At 35.3% G+C, this 20,279-nt stretch overlaps 3 protein-coding genes across 4 annotated transcripts in view; all 3 read right to left on the bottom strand.

Moving 5' to 3' along the window:
* The window catches only part of LOC137491443 (uncharacterized), a 180,319-nt gene extending 175,071 nt beyond the window's left edge, over window positions 1–5,248 (bottom strand). The window contains exon 1 of the mRNA XM_088650061.1: window positions 4,782–5,248. The gene's annotated coding sequence lies outside the window, so the exon portion shown is untranslated. The remainder of the gene's footprint in view (window positions 1–4,781) is intronic.
* The window catches only part of LOC141381800 (uncharacterized), an 887,475-nt gene that overhangs the window by 521,481 nt on the left and 345,715 nt on the right, over window positions 1–20,279 (bottom strand). The gene's annotated exons all lie outside the window — the stretch shown is intronic.
* LOC108183820 (uncharacterized) lies at window positions 347–19,430 on the bottom strand. 2 transcript variants are annotated; one of them, XM_087250084.2, is made up of 3 exons: window positions 19,071–19,430; window positions 18,607–18,787; window positions 347–5,280 (listed from the first exon to the last, which is right to left on the bottom strand). In XM_087250084.2, the coding sequence occupies exons 2-3, from the start codon at window positions 18,689–18,691 to the stop codon at window positions 3,992–3,994; spliced, it is 1,374 nt and encodes a 457-aa protein (XP_087106210.1). In that variant the 5' UTR covers window positions 18,692–18,787; window positions 19,071–19,430; the 3' UTR covers window positions 347–3,991. The 2 variants fall into 2 exon arrangements, with proteins under 2 accessions (XP_087106210.1, XP_087106209.1); XM_087250083.2 differs by having other exon boundaries at window positions 18,607–18,754; window positions 19,378–19,430.

The raw sequence follows: 20,279 nt of genomic DNA, 5'->3' as shown, positions 1-20,279 counted from the left end.
ATTTGTTTAGTTTTCTGACTAATTTGCTTATTAGAGGACGAGTCCAATTTAGGCTGAAGTTGTACATTCCAGTCTCCCCCACAGATCAACATACCTGACACCTCCTTAGCTATAATACTTTTTTTTTTTTTGAGAAATGCTTTGTCTTTTTCAGGAGGTCTAAATATATTAACTAACGCAACTTTTTGGTCGATAGTTCCTTCATCCTTTTTTATCAGTAATTTCAGAAATTAACTGAAATTAGATTTTATTTAAGATTAATGTCATTACTCCTTATTTACGACCATTATTATATGAGAAAGATAATAAAATAAAAAGAAAACCTTAAATCCCATTTTTTTCCCAATTTCTTATGTTCTGTATCAGAAAGATGTTTCTCTTGCCAGAAGATTATCTGTTGCTTTTCTCTTTTTATTTTAGCCTTGAGTTTGCTTCTTTTAATCGGATTTACTAACCCATTAATATTGAAAGTAATTACTCTATATTTCTGTTTTTGCATATACTATAATCAGATGTTATTGCGAAGATCACTGTGACCGGAACATGAAAAACACAAACAAGAAAATCTTGAACACATACAAAAAATAACGAAAACGGTCTTCAACCCTTAAAGTCTTAAATAACTTCTTAACGTGAGGGGAAAGTCTTCCTTCTCTAAAGGGCCTCTCCTTGCTGTGCCTATTGCACAAAAAATGTTAACGAATATATTCAGCTCCCATGTCTGGGAATATTCTTGTATTTCTGGCTAGGTTTTCAAATTAATATTTATACTAATTACAGCAAGGGATTTTAAGTGCATAAATTCGAATCCTTTTATGTCTTCCTACCAGTATGTTACTCAATGGCTTGAGTCTTGGTGTGCTTTATTTGTTCATCTTGTGTCGTTGGTCAGACTGTTTAAATACCATTCTTCCTTTAAACTATTTAAATGTCCATTACAAGGTTATTATAGTTAACGAAAACGAAAAATTAAAACTAAAATGTAAAATAATTGTCGTTAACTGTAATAAAATTAAAAACTAGTTCTTTTAAAAACTAGAACTAACTGAAACTGTGTTGTGTAGATACAAAACTAACTGAAACGAACTAAAATGATAGCAAAAACCTCGTTTTCGTGTTTGTAAATGTATTTAATACATAATCTTACTGTAAGCCTTTTAGAAGTAAATATATTCCGCGCTGCAGGTGTTTGTGTTTGATCCTTCCGCACCTCAGTGTCTCCTGCTGCCATTGGCCAGATCGAGCCGGCTCTCCTCCAGTCATCCTCGCTGTTGCTCCCGCGACAAAAGCAATGAGTGGACATGACAGCAGCACGGCGACAGCATTAAATAAAGATACTTAAAAGTATTATTTTAACACGTTTATGCCCAATAATGGGTTTTATTTCTGTATCGCGATCGCGAACAAATCTTTTTAACCGGATCTTCTAACTGAACCAGTTGAACTAGTTCACTAAATCGAACTAAATCATTTGAAACGATTCGCGTCTCCAGTAAGAACTTATCCACCAACTACTTACTTTATAACAAGTCTAATACCCCTCTGACTCTAAATAAGCCAATATATACTCTCATTCAGTTATTAGAACAGCAACTTTACATTGAGAAGCGGTGAACCGTTAATACTGCGCATGCGTGATTCAGTGAACCAAACAAAAACAGTACAGCCCTCAGCCTGCTGTGTGACTGATCTGAACCACTGAACTGAACTGGAAGAACTGAAGCACGGGTAAACTAAGGCTTAAATGAGAGGATCTGGTGAAAAAACGCAAGTTTATTTCATAGCAGACAATCATAATGGAATTTAAATGAGTGAATCATGATTCAGTTGGGTTGCAAAACTTTACTGAAAGACTTTTCTGATCATTTTAATTGACTTAAATTACTATTGCTGACTACATAATGTTGAGTCCTAACATCCACGTTAAAAATCTGAATTACCCATCAGCAGGCCCGGATTAATAATTCAGAGCCCATTGGGCACAATGTCTTGAAGGCCCACTATAGCCGCACCCTATAGTTGAATTAAAAAATAAGATTAATATAATATTTGATAAAAAAAATTATCTATAATGTATTGCCCACATTTTTTAAATAATTGATATACAGTACATATATTTCTATTCTACAAAGATTTAACTTATTTTTAAAGCATTTAATTTGAAAGAAAAAAATACTAATACAACTAGGGGAAATTAATGGATTTTAATGTACTTGTTCAAGTTCACTGAAGCAGTATTAAAATGTATATTTAGGGTATTTTAATGTATAACTTCTACAAACATAACACCTCTCCAATCCAGTTCTAGGAGTCGGAGTCCTCCATAATACACACACTTATCAATAATTCCCACTTGTCTTTCTGGTGATGAAAAGTAGGCAAAATCTAAGTGCGGACGGGCCCCTGGGCCTGTGCCCATAATGCCTATAGTTTTATCCGGCCCTGTCCATCACTACTGGGTGTCTAACTTGAGGATGGGTAGATGGTTGTGGTGGATGATAGTGTTCATCTTCTTTTAATACATGTTTTAAAAAATGTGTGGCTGAGTTTTTATTATACAATATTTATACTGTTGATTTTGAATTTTGCATCTAACAAATATCCTCATTTAAAAAAAAAACTGAAACTAATACTGAAACTAATAAAAAGACATTTTTTAAAATAAAGAAACTAATAAAAACTAAGAAATCTGCCTCTAAAACTAATTAAAACTAACTGAATTTAAAAATAAAAAGTCAAAACGAAATAGAAACTAAAACTAATGAAAAATCCAAAACTATTATAACCTTGGTCCATTATCGGTGAATCAAGTCAAGAAGTTTTACCAGTCTCTCAGAGTTCTTTGTTAGGATCTACCAGGTTTTACCCTTCTTCCAAACAAAGCTAGTGTTGTCCCTTTGAAATTCACATAGTTTTTCCCGGATCTTCGTTTGATGTTTTTCCTTACTTTTCTTCCATGTCACTCCAACCTTTTGCCAAGGTCTTTGTTTCTCTTTCCCAGGGATTCCTATAATAGTTTCTTCTTCGCTGTTTATCAGTCCTTTTTCTTTCAGACTTTCTCTTGATGCCTCCGTCATCAAATTGTACATGACCGCCCTGTTTTCCAGAAAGATTCGGTGTTTGGAACTTAATCCCCTTTTCATTCAGAATTTTTCTTATCGGAGCAAAAGCCCGTCTTTTCTGTTGGATCTCAGGTGGGTAGTCTTGGTCAAAGAAAATTCTTTTTTTATTTCAGTGTATTACTTTTTTTCTCCATGCAAAGCGGAGGACCAGGTCCTTTGTTTTCCAAAAAGATTTTAAGTCTTGCCGGCGGTGGTGTTTAGAACTTAATTCCCTTTTCATTCAGAATGCTTTCTTCCGGGATTCCAAAAATCTGATTATTATTTCTACGGGAGCGTTTTTCTATATCTCACAGTTTCTCTTTTAAATTTTCTTGTACTTGAATGGATTGATTGAGCATTTCTTTCATCTCTGCAATGTTCTCCTCCAAAATTCTCCAACTCGCTGCTCCACTTCGTTGACCTTTTCTGTCGTTGCATTTAGGTCCGTGATAAGGTCATCCAGTTGTTGATTGACTTCTTGTTTACAGTTACTTAATTCCATTTTCACATCTTTTGCGAGAGAATCTTGGAAGGCGGTTAAATCAGATTTAATATTCTTCTGGAAAGCTTTGATGTCTGTAAATATTGCTGCAATGATAGGTGACAGGCTATCAGCTATTCCGTCTGTCTTGGATTTTTCATCTGTTGATTTCTCATTTTTTTCAGGATTAACTGGTTGTTTTGTCCTAGCCTTTTTGTTTTTGTCCCTCCTCCATGTCATTTAAATATGGTTTAGGTTATTATATATGATGTAAAAAGGAGGATTAATACCAGTGTGTATGGAAGCGCTCTTTCTATGCTGCTACATGTGTCGGCGCCTTACCAGAAACCATCCCATGTGTTTCTTAAACTGCCCTGATTAAGTGAAACTTTGTACACACTGATCATGTCTACAGTTTCTCTCCAGTGTGAATTCTCTCATGTGTTTTCAGGGTTCCTGAGCGAGCAAACCTCTTACTGCACTGTGAACACTTGTACGGTTTTTCTCCAGTGTGAACCCTCTGGTGGCGTTTCAATTCTGCAGCTGTAATAAAAGTCTTCTCACACTTCAAGCACATAAACTCTTTCTCTCCAGTGTGGATCATCATGTGTCGATTAAGGGATGTTGATTGGCTAAAACTCTTCTCACACTGAGTGCATGTGAATGGTTTCTCTCCACTGTGATTCCTCATGTGTATATTAAGGTTTGATGATTGGCTGAAACTCTTCCCACACTGAGTACATGTGAATGGTTTCTCTCCAGTGTGGATCCTCATGTGTTGATTAAGGGATGATGATTGGCTGAAACTCTTCCCACACTGACTGCATGTGAATGGTTTCTCTCCAGTGTGAATCCTCATGTGTTGATTAAGGTTTGCTGAGTTGCTGAAACTCTTCCCACACTGGGTGCATGTGAATAGTTTCTCCCCAGTGTGGATCCTCATGTGTTGATTAAGGGATGTTGATTGGCTAAAACTCTTCCCACACTGAAGGCATGTGAATGGTTTCTCTCCAGTGTGGTTCCTCATGTGTATATTAAGGATTGATGATTTGTTGAAACTCTTACCACACTGAGTACATGTGAATGGTTTCTCTCCAGTGTGTATCCTCATGTGTAGATTAAGGGATGATGATTGGCTGAAACTCTTCCCACACTGACTGCATGTGAATGGTTTCTCTCCAGTGTGGATCCTCATGTGCTGATTAAGGTATTGTGATTGGCTGAAACTCTTCCCACACTGACTGCATGTGAATGGTTTCTCTCCAGTGTGGATCCTCATGTGATGATTAAGGTATGGTGATTGGCTGAAACTCTTCCCACACTGAGTGCATGTGAATGGTTTCTCTCCAGTGTGAATCCTCATGTGTTGATTAAGGTTTGCTGACTTGCTGAAACTCTTCCCACACTGGGTGCATGTGAATGGTTTCTCTCCAGTGTGAATCCTCATGTGTTGATTAAGGTGTGATGATTGGTTGAAATTCTTCCCACACTGAGTGCATGTGAATAGTTTCTCTCTATTGTGGATCCTCATGTGGATCTTTAGTTTGCTTTTGTTTGCCAAACTCTTCCCACACTGATTGCAGGTAAAACAACGCTTGTCTCTCATTTTTAAAATATCATCAGTCTCTAAATGAGTTTTGTCTTCAATTTTGACATGATGTTCCTCCTCTTTACTCCTCTCATACTCTTTAACTAGGTCTGAAATAATAAAAAAAAGTTCAGCTTTTAGTAAATCATTAAAACTCTCAGTGAAAAGGAAGTAAAAACTTTAATTTTGATGCACATTAAATGTAAAAACAGCAGATCATATTTAGATTGATCTTGTCATATTAACCTCCTAGTGTCCATTACACACAAACACATTTAAGCGAATACTTATATGATTAATCCCAGAGCATTTTGGTCATATTGATGAGACATAAATTTGAAAGCTGTAAATGGCCAGTTTCTATTTGTATATATTCGTAATCACACAAAACAACATGTTTTTGAAAAACTTGTAAAGCAGATAGGGAATGCTTTTTCATTCTGTGCCTGACTGGTAAACCTGTCAGAAAAAAAGCAGCTGAATCTCTGAGAATATTTGCCCCACAGACATGAGACATATCTGCATAACATCTGCATAAAGCCTTAAACCTGCACCTTTAGATGACAAATGTTCTCTGGTTTAGTAATCTGCATGTAACGAATGCAATGCAGAATACTAACACTTAACTGTTTCAGATCATCAAACAAATGTAAATATTAGACAAAGATAACATAACTAAATGCATTGTGCAGTTTTTAAATGAAGAATTTTATTCTTAAAAGGAAGACAAAACACTGAACTACACAGACTTGTGTGAAAATGTTTTTCCCCATTAAACATAACTTTATTTATCACACCGGGTTCAAGTTCTCCAGCCACACCCAGACCTGATAACTACCACACGTTCTCAATCAAGAAATTACCTAAATAGGACCTGTCTGAAGTAGACCAAAAGAGCCTCAAAAGCTAGACATCATGCCAAAATCTAAAGACATGTAAACACAAATGAGAAAGAAAATTCTTGTGTCATAAGTAAAAAAACAAAAAAGAACTGAATTAAATGCAGAAAAACAACAAGGGTTTATTAAGGAGTGAGAACCGGAAAAAGCAAAAATCAAACTAAACACCCGGTCGGGTGAGCGCTGATAAAGTTTCATGGGAAAAAACAACCAGACACTCACTCACTAGCGGTCCTGGACACAAATACAGGGTGAGTAACAAAATAATATGCACACAAATTATCGATAACATACTGACAAACATGAAGGGAATGATGTGGTATAAACAGGAAAAAAGGGAAACGAGAGCTTCTGTGACTGCAAATAAAAGCAGATGACATGAGATAATCTGTAACCCAGAACAGGAGAAGAGAGCAAAAGCGTGAGGTACGGTGACAGTACCCCCTCTCTCAAGAACGGCCCCTGGCATTCCCTTAAGACTCACTATGGAACTAATGAAACTGATCAATGAGAGAGTGGTCCAGAATATCCAGAGCCGGAATCCAACATCTTTCCTGTGGACCATAACCTTTCCAGTCTACCCGATACTGATAACCTCTCTTTAAAGCCATAAAGAATCCGATTCCATGGACCGAAGAATGTGAGCGGGCTTTCATAGATACAGTACATGTCCCTGTCGAAGGTCTGTAATTTTAAGCTAATTATTCATTAAAGGCCAAGCCATTCGCATACGTGACGTACTGTTCTTTATGAGACTGAAATGTTGGTAATAGCTGTGTTTCCATCCAAAAATGAGAACTAAATTTATTTGCAAAACTGGAATATTGTATGAAAAATACACAAATAAATCAGCGTTTCCATCCAATGAATCAAAGAGAACAAAATCGTCACATCCTGATTAACTGGTTCCAAGTATCAACAGTAAAAACAGAATTTATTACGGTAGAAATAGTTACATGAATCTTTTGCTTATTTAATAAATGACTTTCCCCTCAGAGGACAATGAACATGTGGTGGCGTTTGAAGCCATGAGATGCAGAGAACAGACACTCTTGACACACTCCAGACACTCTGGAGATCATTAATAATATAATGACATGAATACTGAAATGGTTCAGGGGCCTGTTTCAGTAAGGAGGTTCAAACAACTCGGAGTTTAAACTAGAACTCTGAGTTGATTTACAGAGAGATTAAAAACTCTAGAGTTTTCGGTTTCAGAACAGCTGATCTGAGTTAGGTCAATCAACTTTGAGTAGACCAACTCAGAGTTAAGCGCGCACACCGTGACTATAAAAAGGCATTATTAATGGAGCGCAGATATTACGAGTGACCAAGGAAACATTTAAAAAAAAAGAGATCACCATTTCTTTCTCCAGCTGAATTTGATGTACTCATGCATAGTTATAGCAAATATGAGCGTATTTATTTAAAAAGAAGCAACCATCAGTGAAACAGAGACAGTTAGCCTGGGAAAACAGCTGCTCAGGTAAATGCGAAATTTTACATTTAAAATATTTAAATATTTAAGTATAGTAAAATAAGTAATGTAATGTGTGATGTTTACAATTTTTTTCTAAACTTTTATACACGTTTATCAGTTTTAATAGATTTAACAGTGCACTTGTGTCTGCCTTTTTACTGATCAAGTGAAAGAGGTTGATATAGTACATATATATAGTACATGTCGAAGGTCAGTGAATTTAAGATAATTATTTATTGTTCTGTGTGTGACTAAAAGGTAGGCAATGTCTATGTTTTCATCCAAATATATTACACAAATTTATGTGCAAACTGGAATATTGTAAAAAAAATGCTAATAAAGCAGCGTTTCCATCCAACGAGTCAAAGAGAACAAAATCCCAAATGTCAACAGTTAAAACAGAATTTACTGTGGTAAAAGAAGCTGCGTCACTTATTTCTTTATTTAATAAAAGTACTTGCGCCTCAGAAGACAATGCTGACATACAGTGAACACATGGGGGCGTTTGAAGCCATGAGACGCAGAGACTCTTGACACGCTTCAGATGCTTGGAGGTAATTAATAATATATACTAATACTGAATCAGTTAAGGCATTTTAAAATGACTAAAACAACATTTAAGACGTGTTACAGTGTGCTCACCCTGCTGGTTTGTCCATTCACACACATTTTCATCATCAAATGATGACCTTTTTTAATGTACATACAGTAATTTGTTCAATAAAAGTGTTTTAGAGAATTAGAATTACCGCTTCGTTTTTAAAAAAAGGGGAGGAGACCAACAGAAACTCTGAGTTTAGAGGATAAAACCTGTTTCTGACCAGGTTAGGTTCACAGAGTAAGTTACCACAGTAACTGACTCTGAGTTAAAGTTACCTCTCTTTCAGAAACAGGCTTGACTTACCCTGCTTGCTCGAGTTGAACAAACCTGCCATTTTGAAACGGAAAACCCAGAGTTTCTCTCATTTCAGGGTTAAAATACTCTGAGTTTTCAGTTAACCTCCTTTCTGAAACAGGCCCCAGGTGTTTTAGAATGACCAAAACAACATTTTAGACGTGCTCAGCCTGCTGGTTTGTGCATTCACACACATTTTCATCATCATAGAATCTCTTATAGCCAACCTTTTTTAATGCACAAACTGGAATTTGTTCAGTAAAGGTGCTGGCGTACTTTACGTAAGTTTATCTTTTAGTTCCTGCCTGACTGCTTGAGTCCATGAAGTGATTATTTTTAATTTACACACCGGTTTCTCTTTTCTTTCAGATTTTACCTCATAACTAGGGCCAAACAGAATCTTGACCTTTTTTGCTATTTCTTCTGAGAATTTAGTATAAAAAATAAATAAATAAATAAAAACTGCGCATTTATGTGGTTTTATTTTGGGAGTATCTTAATTAAAAGCTTTTTACAAAGCAAATCTATCTAGATCCACTTGTTTGGTAAACAAAGCAAGTCTCTTCTATAATATCTCTACTAAAAGACAGAAAATATTACTTTACACACTGTATTGTAGATAAATTAAATAAACATTTTCATATTAGTTAATAATATTACTGAAATTAATTAAAAAAACTGAAAAATAAATAAATGTACACACATTTATACAAGTAAATAAATAGACTCAATGATGGGCTAAAATTCTGCGGATTTCTGTGCACACAGATTTTATGTGGGCCTACTCATAACCTTCTGGCGTTTTTAAAACGAAAATGAAAAAACGGCTCATTTTTCTTTTTCGTGGTGAAAAACGAAAAAACAAAATTCAAAAATGATTAGATTTTTTATTTTGAATAGCAAAAAATAAAATCACCAGAAAACAAAAACGGTCAGTGTATGGTCCGTGTACGTTTTGTTCATTTGTTTTCCATTTTCAAACGGAATAAAGGAAATGGAGAAAATGGCCGTTTTCCCATTTTCTTTTGCTCACGAGAAAACGAAAAAACAAAATTATGGCTGGATTTTCATTTTTTTGGTTTAGGGTAGGAAAACGGATAAGCGACTTTAAAATTAATTTTACACATGTAGACGGGGCTGAAACGCCCATTTTTACGTTCGCCCTCAAAATAAAAGCCTTACACGCAGGCTTTTATTTATTATTAATTAGCCTATATATAAACTAAGTTTACATATTCTATCATTTGAACCACACACAGTTGGCAGGCTTACATTCATTGCGTATGTATAAACTAAATAAAAACATAAATTAGCAGTATTCTTAGGGTGCTTTTACACCTGTGAATCGATTCAGTTGTTCCGAAACAGAGATTACAAATGTTACATTGTTGCTCTTTGCTCTTGGAGCGGTTCGCTTTCACACTGCAAAGTTTCTAATCGGACCAAAAGAGCTAAAACATGTCACGTGCGAGTAAACTCTCCTCACATTGGTCAGAGTGTCAGGGTTTATTTTGCGCTAAGCTGTCAGGAGAGGTGGTGGTTTGGTGGTGATTGACAGGGTGCGCGCGCGTGACATGTCTGAGGAGAGACACGGTGGGGAGGGGTGAGAAGGGTGCGCGACGATGCCTATTTGAGGACTGGGAGAGAGACGCGAGATTACCGGGAGATCTTCACTCGTTTGCGGGCATCCGGAGACTCGCGAAACTTCCCGCCTTACTCATAATTCTCTCTTCATATATCCGTAAGCCTATTACATATCCATAAAACACTGTGATATAATCGCGCTCGGATCGGATCGCTTTCTCACTGCAATCGAACCGCTCCAGGGTTCGTTTCAATCGAGCCGAGACCACCTCATTCAAGCGATCTCGGAGCAATTACTTTGGCGCGGAACAGAGCGCGATTGCCCTGTTCACATATGCCAATCGAACCGCGCTAACTGGGCAAACGAGACACGTTCCGAAACAAAAGTGTAGGTGTGAAAGCACCCTTAGACGTTTGCCATTAAAATAAGGTCATAGTTCACTGCCAAGCTTCTTGCTGCTGTGCACCTGATGCTGAGCAAAGATAGCCATTTCCGAGCAGCAACTGGTTTACATAATTGTTTCAGGGCTATTGTAGGCCTAAATAATACTCTGTATAAAATAATAATTTATTATTATTATTTTTATTATTATTATAATATTATCATTATTAATATTATTATTTACTTAGTTATTTACTTAAATGATTTAACTTAAACTTTAAACTTCAAATTTACAGAATATGGCAAATAAGTATTTATTAAATGGAGGTCAGGTGGTTATCTTAAATATAATTATTAAATAATTAAATATTATGACATTATAATTCAGTGGTGTATTGGAGAGTATGCAGGCAACCCGTGAAAACGCTCTTTAAGATTTTAATGCAACACCAAAGTAGGTCTGTCTTATTTTTTTGTTATTTGTTGCTGTTATTATTGTGGCATTATTATATATATATATATATATATATATATATATATATATATATATATATATATATATATATATATATATATATATATATATATATACACACACACACACACATATATACATATATATATACAGGCTGCGGAATATTTTAAATAAGTGGTTTATCCTAAATAAAATACAATAGGATCGGTGGATGTGCAATGAATAGTTTGAAAAGCCCTGGTTCAGACTAACAGACGAGCTAGCTGTCTGTGCGCTGCGCTAATAACTTGACATTTGTTCTTTTCGGTGCTGCCAGATGCATTTACTGCATAAAATAATAAAAAAGGTAATTCGGTAAAGCGCGCAGAAATAAGCACACTATATGCCTATGCCGAATTAAGTTCTCTTTATTTCTTTCATCAAGACTTTTCCATGCGAGGAATTACAGTTATTAATAGCTTAGTCCTTATAAACGATCAGTTTATAAAATACACAATTTACGGATCAAGCCTAATGAAGAATAAGAAGAATATGCAACGCATTATGATCCTTGAATGATCAGAGCGCATTTATATAAACTATATATTTTATATAATCCATAAATATTAAAAACATTATACATTTAAAGTAATGGAACATTATATGTTATAAAATCTAAACTATTATTTAGGCTACAGGCTAAATAGAAGCGCCTTTTCGGAGCATGTCAAAGAAAAGACATGACACAATCTCAATAAAAACTTGTTGCTTATTTACAATATCTAAAGGGATATAAAACATCTAACATGCATCTCTATTCTCAACGAGTTTCTGTGTTCTGCATCCTTCACAGACCGAGTTCTTATTCCGAGGTAATCTGTAAATATTCTCATTTTTAGAAGAGTCTGTAAAGGCTGTTCTGGCACACTCTTGATTAAAAGTGAAACTGACCAGCGCAACGGATGATTTGTCATTTAGATAAATACAGTTATAATACAGTTATGGAACTATGAATATTTCATTTTAATTTCATATTATTATTTTATTAAACTAAAAAACAGTTTGTGTTTTGGCGCTGCATGCAGCGTATTGTGAATATTATTTTGAAGCACTTCAAATGTTATTCTTCCTTTTTATTTTTATTGTATTTTTAATATTTTTAATTATACCAAACAAAATTATTTCTAAACAGATACATTTTCCTATAGGCTACGATGAAGTGTATATTTTTGTTCACACAGGTCCTATACAAAACTGTGTGAATGGATGATTTGTTTCTCCGTGAAAAATCACTCATTTAATAAGCAAAACGGGCCAAAATGTTGTTTAGCTTGCGTCAAACTGGATGAACAATTTACAAATATTAAATACAAAGGCTGATTATTTTATGCAATGAGGGACAATAGGCCTATTACAAATTAAAGAAAATTATTTGCATATTAAAACGAAAATATATAAGCTTTACAACCTGTGAGAAATGACTTTAGATAATGTAAACAAGCATCAAGTTTTGTTTGAGATTGTGTCCTCTAATTCATTAGTGTAGCCATAAAAGAGACTGTGCATCAGAAATACTGGGTGCCTTATTTATTGTCAAAATAATGTGCAAAAAAATAAATTAAAAAATTACTTATCACCAACCTTATATGTGAAATAAGCAGGGGCCCGCTGTAGCACTTTCTCAAGAAGAGCAATGTCAAATTATTAGCGCAACGCACATGCAGCGAGCTCATCTGTTTATCGGAACTACTAGGCACTATTTTTTATCAACTATAATGTGTTTAATTAGTTAATTTGAAATTTATTTTATTATTTCAGCAATAATTGTTGAGTGAAAGAATGTGCTAGAAATATGCATTGCGGCTCACTTTATTGTACAGGCTTATTGCACTTAAACTTTTTAAGGTTCGGCTCTCGAATAAGTAAGGTTACGAGTAAATGTTATTTAAAATATTTCGCAAAGCATGCCATGTAGCCTACAATAACAATTACAGCAAATTACAAAAAATAATAAGACAAGCCTACTTTGGCTTTGCAATAAAATAGTATTAATTATCAAATAAATAATTTCAATATATAATTAAAATATAAAGAGATAAAATAAAAACAAATGGTACCCTTTGTTTTTATAGCAGGGCCTAATGTGTTCTTATTCTGGTTCTGCTAACAACTATTAAAAAGAAAAACTAAACAATTAAAACACTAGTAAGTGATAATAATAATAATAATCATTATTATTATTATTGTTATTATTATTATTATTATAAAGCCCTTGCTCTGAAACAATCATACAAACCAGGTGCTGCTCGGAAATGGCTATCTTTGCTCTGCATCAGGTGCACAGCAGCAAGAAGCTTGGCAGTAAACTACGACCTTATTTTAATGACAAATGTCTAAGAATACTGCTAATTTACGTTTTTATTTAATTTATACATACGCAATGAATGTAAGCCTGCTAACTGTGTGTGGTTCAAATAATAGAATATGTAAACTTAGTTTATATATAATTAAATAATAATAAATAAAAGCCTGCGTGTAAGGCTTTTATTTTGATGGGGCGACGTCACAAGCTCAGATTTGGGTGACCAATTAGAGGAAAGTGGGCGTTTCAGCACCGCCTACATGTGTAAAAGTAATTTTAAAGTCGTTTATCCGTTTTCCTACCTTAAACCAAAAAACGAAAATCCAGCCAAAATCTTGTTTTTTCGTTTTCTCGTAAGCAAAAGAAAAATGGCCATTTTTTTCCTTTCCTTTATTCCGTTTAAAAATGGAAAACAAATGAACAAAACGTACACAGTCCATTCTGCTGTGACGACCCCCAATTAATAAAGGGACTAAGCCAAAAAGAAAATGAATGAATGAATCAGCGTTTCCATTAAATGAATCAAAAAGAACAAAATCGTCACTTCTTGATTAACTGGCGCCAAATCTCAACAGTAAAAACAGAATTTACTGCGGTAGGAAAAACTACATGAATCTTTTCTGTGTTTAATAAATGACTTTCACCTCAGAGGACAATGTCAGCACACAATGAACATGTGGTGAAGATTTAGTGCATGTTTTTTCATGGCTATATTTCAAAAGTTATGTGCATCATGATGTTTCCATCAACTGTTTTTTTTTACGCTCATAGCCTATCCAATATGCACATAAAAATAAGTGGCTAAATATGTAAGGCTAAGTGAGAAATACTGCTTCATTTTTAAAAAAAAGAAAAGGAGACCGACAGAAACTCAAAACAGAGTTAAGAGAATAAAACCTGCTGACCAGGTTAGGTTCACAGAGTATGTTACCAAGTTACCTCTCTTTCAGAAACAGGCTTGACTTACCCTGCTTTCTCGAATTTCACAAACTTGCCATTTTGATACGCAAATACCAGAGTTTCTCTCATTTCAGGGTTAAAATGCTCTGAGTTTTTACTCAACTTCCTTTCTGAAATGGGGCCCTGATCTCATATGCTATTGTTTTAAAGCCTCGGCTCAGTTAGCGTTTCTGTGTGGAGTTTGCATGTTCTCCCTGCCTTCCCATGGGTTTCCTTCGGGTGCTCCGGTTTCCCCCACAGTCCAAAAACATGCGGTACAGGTGAATTGGGTAGGCTAAATTGTCCGTAGTATATGAGTGTGTGTATGATTGAGTGTGTGGATGTTTCCCAGGGATGGGTTGTGGCTGGAAGGGCATCCGCTGCATAAAAACTTGCTGGATAAGTTGGCAGTTCATTCCGCTGTGGCGACCCCCGATTAATAAAGGGACTAAGCCGACAAGAAAATGAATGAATGATTGACTTTGCAACATCAAGCAGCATTAAGCATGGACCATGTGATGGCCAGTGTGGTGTATGTTTTGTTAATTTAGTTTTGTTTTGAGTTTAAGTTACCGTGCTGCAGTGTCGACGAGGAACGGAGTTTCTGGATGTAGTCCAACAAACTAAAGGGCAGACGTGCCGCCAAGTGGCATCTATTGGTTCCGCCAATCGATACCATTGGCTTAATGGCTTGGAGGGAGAGCTGATCTTTAGTTTAAGTTCATTAATGATTTGCAGTGTTTGTTCAAATTTATATTTAGTTTTGCGTCATTTAGAATTTATTTAACTAATATTTAGATTTGTATTTAGATATTTGACTTTGTTTATTGTTGTTGTCTGTTTTTGTCTCCCCCTTCTTGTTTACTGTGGACTAGTCCCTCTGGTATAAATGTGGTCAGTCTTGTCATTTCAAGGAGTTCTGTTTTTGTTTTATTCATGATTAGTTTGGTTTGAACTCAGTTTTGTTTTCTTTGTTTAGTTTATTGATTTTTCAATTGATTTAATTGTTTCATTTATTTATTTTTTGAGAAATTTTTTTACTTTATTAAAAATATATTTTTTTAAAAATCTACTTTTTGTATGCCCCTTACTATATGTGCTGGCTCAGTCCGTCACAGACCAGTATAAGATTCTGACGATGTGATAAACTTGACTAAAAATATCATGATTTCTCAGTACTGTGATTACCATTTATAAATATATTCTTTTTAAATGTCTGGTTAAAAAACCTAAACTTTTTTTTCCCCTTTGAACACAACATATTTTCACTTGAGAAACTTTGAAAGTATTTTGGAGCAGTAAACATGTCAGGCTAAATAATTCAAATTAATTTTTTTTACTATTTAAAACAGCATCTTTGGATATATTTTCTGCTGGAGACACTGTTGTCCTGAAAATCTTCAAACAAAATGTTAAAAAAAACGTATGGATGGTACAGCAGAAATAATGGTTTTAAAACTTTTTTTAAACCGCGGTATACCTTGAAAACTGTCATTGTCCCATGCCTAATACCGTCCAATGGCGGCACCTGCTGGTACGTGAAGAATATGGTCAATACCAAGTGTGCCGCAAGCCTACGTTTGAGTGAAGGTTTCGGCCGTTAGATCGCCCCCTGGGGGCTGGCTGCAGTACAAGTCATAAAGCCCGCCTCCTCCGTGTTAATGAAGGAGACTTGAGCCCAAATAAAAAAAAATATTACACTTGCAATAAAATGTCCCGAAAGATAGTTCTGGTCGATTAAGGCACTGGTTATTGTGCTGAAATAGGTGCAGATCTTCATTTTTGTAAACAGTTTGTTTTTAGCAGTAATTTAATGCTGGGCGTGTCATCGCTGTGATTGACAGTTTCTCAAAGCGCGGCGTCTGAGCTTCGGCAGGAAACTGAAGTAGACTGAAATGTTATTATTCGATTTCTGTGTTATTTTACCATGACAAAATGAGTTCAGCAGTAAACTATAGTTTCTAACATACATGATCCTGGTGGAACACTGTTTATTCGCTAAGTTCAGGGCTTTTTTCGGGCTTTATTAGTTTGCTGATACACGCCTAGCCACCCAGATAGCAAAACACAGTTCCGGCTAGATTCTCGCCTGCCGGAGACTTATCTCTTAGAGCTCAGACTGACTAATGTTACCTCTGCTGGACCTACTCCGGATGCCTGGACTCACTGCCCGATTCCAGTCCGAGTCAATCGAGCCAGATGTGGCGGCCGAGCGAGCAGGCGCTGCCGCATGCGAGCCAGAATCAGCCCGCGACGCCGCGAGTAAGTTCTGCGCTGCGGCCCGGAGCTGGCGCGATTGAATATATAAAACCCTCATATTTGTTAACGTTATTACATCCATTTGTGTTGATATGACAGCAAACGCATGCTGAGAAGTTCGGGGGGCGTAGTTGATTTTACATAAAGCGTTTGATTGGAAGCTCGACTCTGCTCATTTTCGCGGCTCCTCCTCTGGCTCCATCAGACAGTCCTTCTGCGCATGTCTGGCTCCAATTTCAGCAGTCTTTTGCGACAGTTTGTGCCCGTCAAGCAGGCGTTTTGCCCTCAAGGCGTTCAATGGGAAAAAGGGCTGTCGCGTCGTCCATATTTTTTACAGTCATTGGTCAATACTGACAAACTTTACACTCAAATGTTTGCATATCATCAGCATGCTGTAATCCATTTCTTAAACAGCAAAAGTCATTTTAGACTAGTTTGTTGGCCAGTTGTAGTCAGTGCAATGCTAAACGTTATTGTTCCACTATAAATTGTTAGCTTTGCTTCATGTCGTCCCTCAACAACATCATATAGTTTAGAATACTGTACAATGTTTTATAACAGTTAATTATTTTAGTGTCCATTTCATTCAGCATATTTAATATTGGGCGCATCCAAGCTTTCTGACATAAAGAAATTTTTCAAATGGCCCAGATGGAAAAGATTTTAATTTGCCCTTTCAAAGTATATATATTTTTATTTAATAATACAATAATAAATGAATAATGAAAAAAAAAAAAACAATATTTTCGATATTTCTTAACAAAAGCTGTAGTTGTATTGTTTTGTAATTGTTTTTCAAAATAACCTTTAAAAAATTATTTAAAAAAATTTACAAATATTTTGAAAAGTTTTAAAAACTATAATAAAATAAATCTATGCAAGTCGATATCCTCAGCAGGAAATACATGGAGCTTATTTAAACAAAAGTTATTGTGAGAAAAAATAATTAAACTATTATGATAAATAGAGTTTAAACTTTTTATTTAAAAAGGTAATTTTAAGTTTTATTGAGATGGATTGTTGGTGATTTTGGACAGGCTGAGTAGCAAAACATGAATAGAGGAAAATGTAGACTTGTTAAAAAAAAATAAAAATAAAGACCTACAACACAATACTTTAGTAAATGTAAGACTTTTTAAGGCCTAAAATTTTTATTAGCCCTGGTAATTAGGTATTATAATAATGATGTAATTCTAACAGTTTAACCGCATAAAGAAGTTGATGAAAAAAGGGAATTGTGATCAACGTGACATATACCAATGGAAAGTACTATACCAACACTATCACTGTAATAGCAGATATCTTCTATGATATACTACTATACTGTAGGTCAAATATCGACAGCTCAGTTATAGTCATTCATTTTCTTGTCAGCTTAGTCCCTTTAATATTCCGGATGCCCTTCCAGCCGCAACCTATCTCTGGGAAACATCCACACACACACACACTACGGACAATTTAGCCTACCCAGTTCACCTGTACCACATGTCTTTGGACTGTGGGGGAAAACGGAGCACCCGGAGGAAACCCGCGCGAAGGCAGGGAGAACATGCAAACTCCAAACAGAAACGCCAGCTGAGCTGAGGTTCGAAACAGCGACCTTCTTGCTGTGAGGCGACAGCACTACCTACTGCGCCACTGCCTCGCCCTCATCTCAGTTAAACTTTTTTAATTTATTGTTTTTATTTATTTTATATATTGCCAGGGCTCAAGGACGCTTTACTAACAGTAGAAGAACAAGGAAAGCAATAACCTTAAGAAGGTTGAGAAAATGGGAGACTAATAATACATAAAATAATGACAAAAAACATGAGAACAAGTAACGAATGAAACTCATTCCTGTTTATCAATGAGTGCTTATGTGCATTTAGAAGAACTAGGCAGCACACTCAGGGCTGCAAGATGGATTTAATTATAGAGGTAAAGTTGGCTTTATATTCGCACATATTCAGACTTTCCCCTTAATAATATAATTTCATAAAATTATTTTTGCAAACTCTAAATAGTGAAATCAAATTAGCAGTCAATGGCTATCAAAGTACAACATTGTTCACAGTCAAATGCTGTGATTTCAAGTTATACTTTCATGCTATAAACAATATAGAGACTCCTAAATGAACGAATGTGTAAAACCAACTTTACCTCTATATGACTGAGTTGGTCTTTGAGAATGAAAACTAACCTGTTTGTTCCTGCAGATCTTCCTGTTTGACTGAGAATGTCTCTTCGATCTTCACATCTTCACTCTCCTCTTTAATAAACGCCATCTTTATAACAGTGTGGAGATCAGTCACTTCAGCAGGAATTTTTCTCTGTTTGGACACTTTATCCTGTTTAAAACGAATAAAACTATAAAAAATGCCCTGTTTAAAAATAGAGGTAAAGTTGGTTTTATATTTACACATTCAGACTTCCCCCTTAATAATATAATTTCAGAAAAGTATTATTTGCAAAATCTAAATAGTGAAATAATATAAGCAGCCAATGACTATCAAAGTACAGCATTGTTCACAGTCAAATAAACAGTGTTAATGTTGTTTTCAAGTCATACTGGCATGCTAATTCCACTCGAATATTCAAAGTAACATGGTAAACAATATAGAGACTTCTAAATGAACGAATGTGTGAATATAAAACCAACTTTACCTCTATTGTTTAAAATAGATAAAACAATGAACAGAAACAAAATAACTTCTCTTCAACACTTGCTTCAACGGTTTCTTTATATGAGAGTAATAAACAAAACATTTCTTTAAAACACGTATTACACACTTTTCTGTTACTTTATTCAAACAATAGCCCTCGGTTACTGAGAATAAAATAATACTACGTTGAATAAAGGATTAAAATATTTCCAACAACAGGAACATAATTTAGCATCGTATAACAAACTAAAACCTTCGAACTTTAACTTTAAATCGATTTATATCTGTGTAAACATTTTAAAACAAACCTTTCTCCAGTTGAATCACAGCGCTGAAGCGGCGCCGCCTGATGACGTCACACGCCAAAATAAAAGTCTTTTCTTGTTTAGCTTTCTTGCCACTTACTTTTGCAGTCATGACTTATTGATATATTTCTCCCATGGTTTTTACTTTACACTATATCTGCTTTCTCTCACACAAATCTTAAATCTAAACATTTTCTTAACTTTTTTAATCCACTTATGATGACTTGTATGTCTGCAACACATTACTTCCTATTAATATCTGAGTTTTCCCAGAGATGGGTTACGGCTGGAAGGGCATCCGCTGTGTAAAAACTTGCTGGATAAGTTGGCGGTTCATTCCGCTGTGGTGACCCCAGATTAATAAAGGGACTAAGCTGACAAGAAAATGAATAAATAATATCTGAGTCCAAATCTCATCCTTATAATTATAACCTCTTCTTTTCTATTTCTACAACATCATCTATATAGAGTTTCCTTTTTTCCACATGAATTGTCGTCTCTTGTTATCTGTGTTCCACGTTTCCTGCCATTCTTTAGCAATATCTTCAGTAATAATATTTAATTTACCTTTACTTACAGAAGCATTAAAGGGATAGTTCACATAAAAATCACAATTTTGTCATTTACTCATCCTCTACTTGAGCCAAACCTGTTTGAGTTTCGTCTGCTGAATGCAAATGAAGAGAATACGAAGGCAAAAACAGACATGGTTCAGCTGTTCTCATTTTGGACCTGGCTGCTTTTTTCAACATTTTCTTGCACACCAAATGTTCTTGGAACTCGATTACAATTGAACCACTAAAGTCATATGTCACATGTTTTAAAAATGTTTTTGGTTCCTTTTCTGGACATTGAGCATCTCGGCACTCTTGCTGTCTATGACAGATGAAGGAGCTCTCTGACTT

Source organism: Danio rerio, chromosome 4 (assembly GCF_052040795.2).
Source record: "Danio rerio strain M-AB ecotype USA chromosome 4, GRCz13ab, whole genome shotgun sequence".
NCBI classification, from domain to species: domain Eukaryota; kingdom Metazoa; phylum Chordata; class Actinopteri; order Cypriniformes; family Danionidae; genus Danio; species Danio rerio.
The sequence above is the reverse complement of the archived record's forward strand: the minus strand, read 5'-3'. Positions and strand labels throughout refer to the sequence as shown.

Bases quoted from the DNA above. Each gene is read 5' to 3' on its own strand.
- LOC108183820 (XM_087250084.2), bottom strand. From the start codon at position 18,691: ATGGCGTTTATTAAAGAGGAGAGTGAAGATGTGAAGATCGAAGAGACA. The intron at 5,281-18,606 runs GTTAGTTTTCAT...TTATTATTTCAG, and splicing joins AGATCTGCAGGAACAAACAG to ACCTAGTTAAAGAGTATGAG.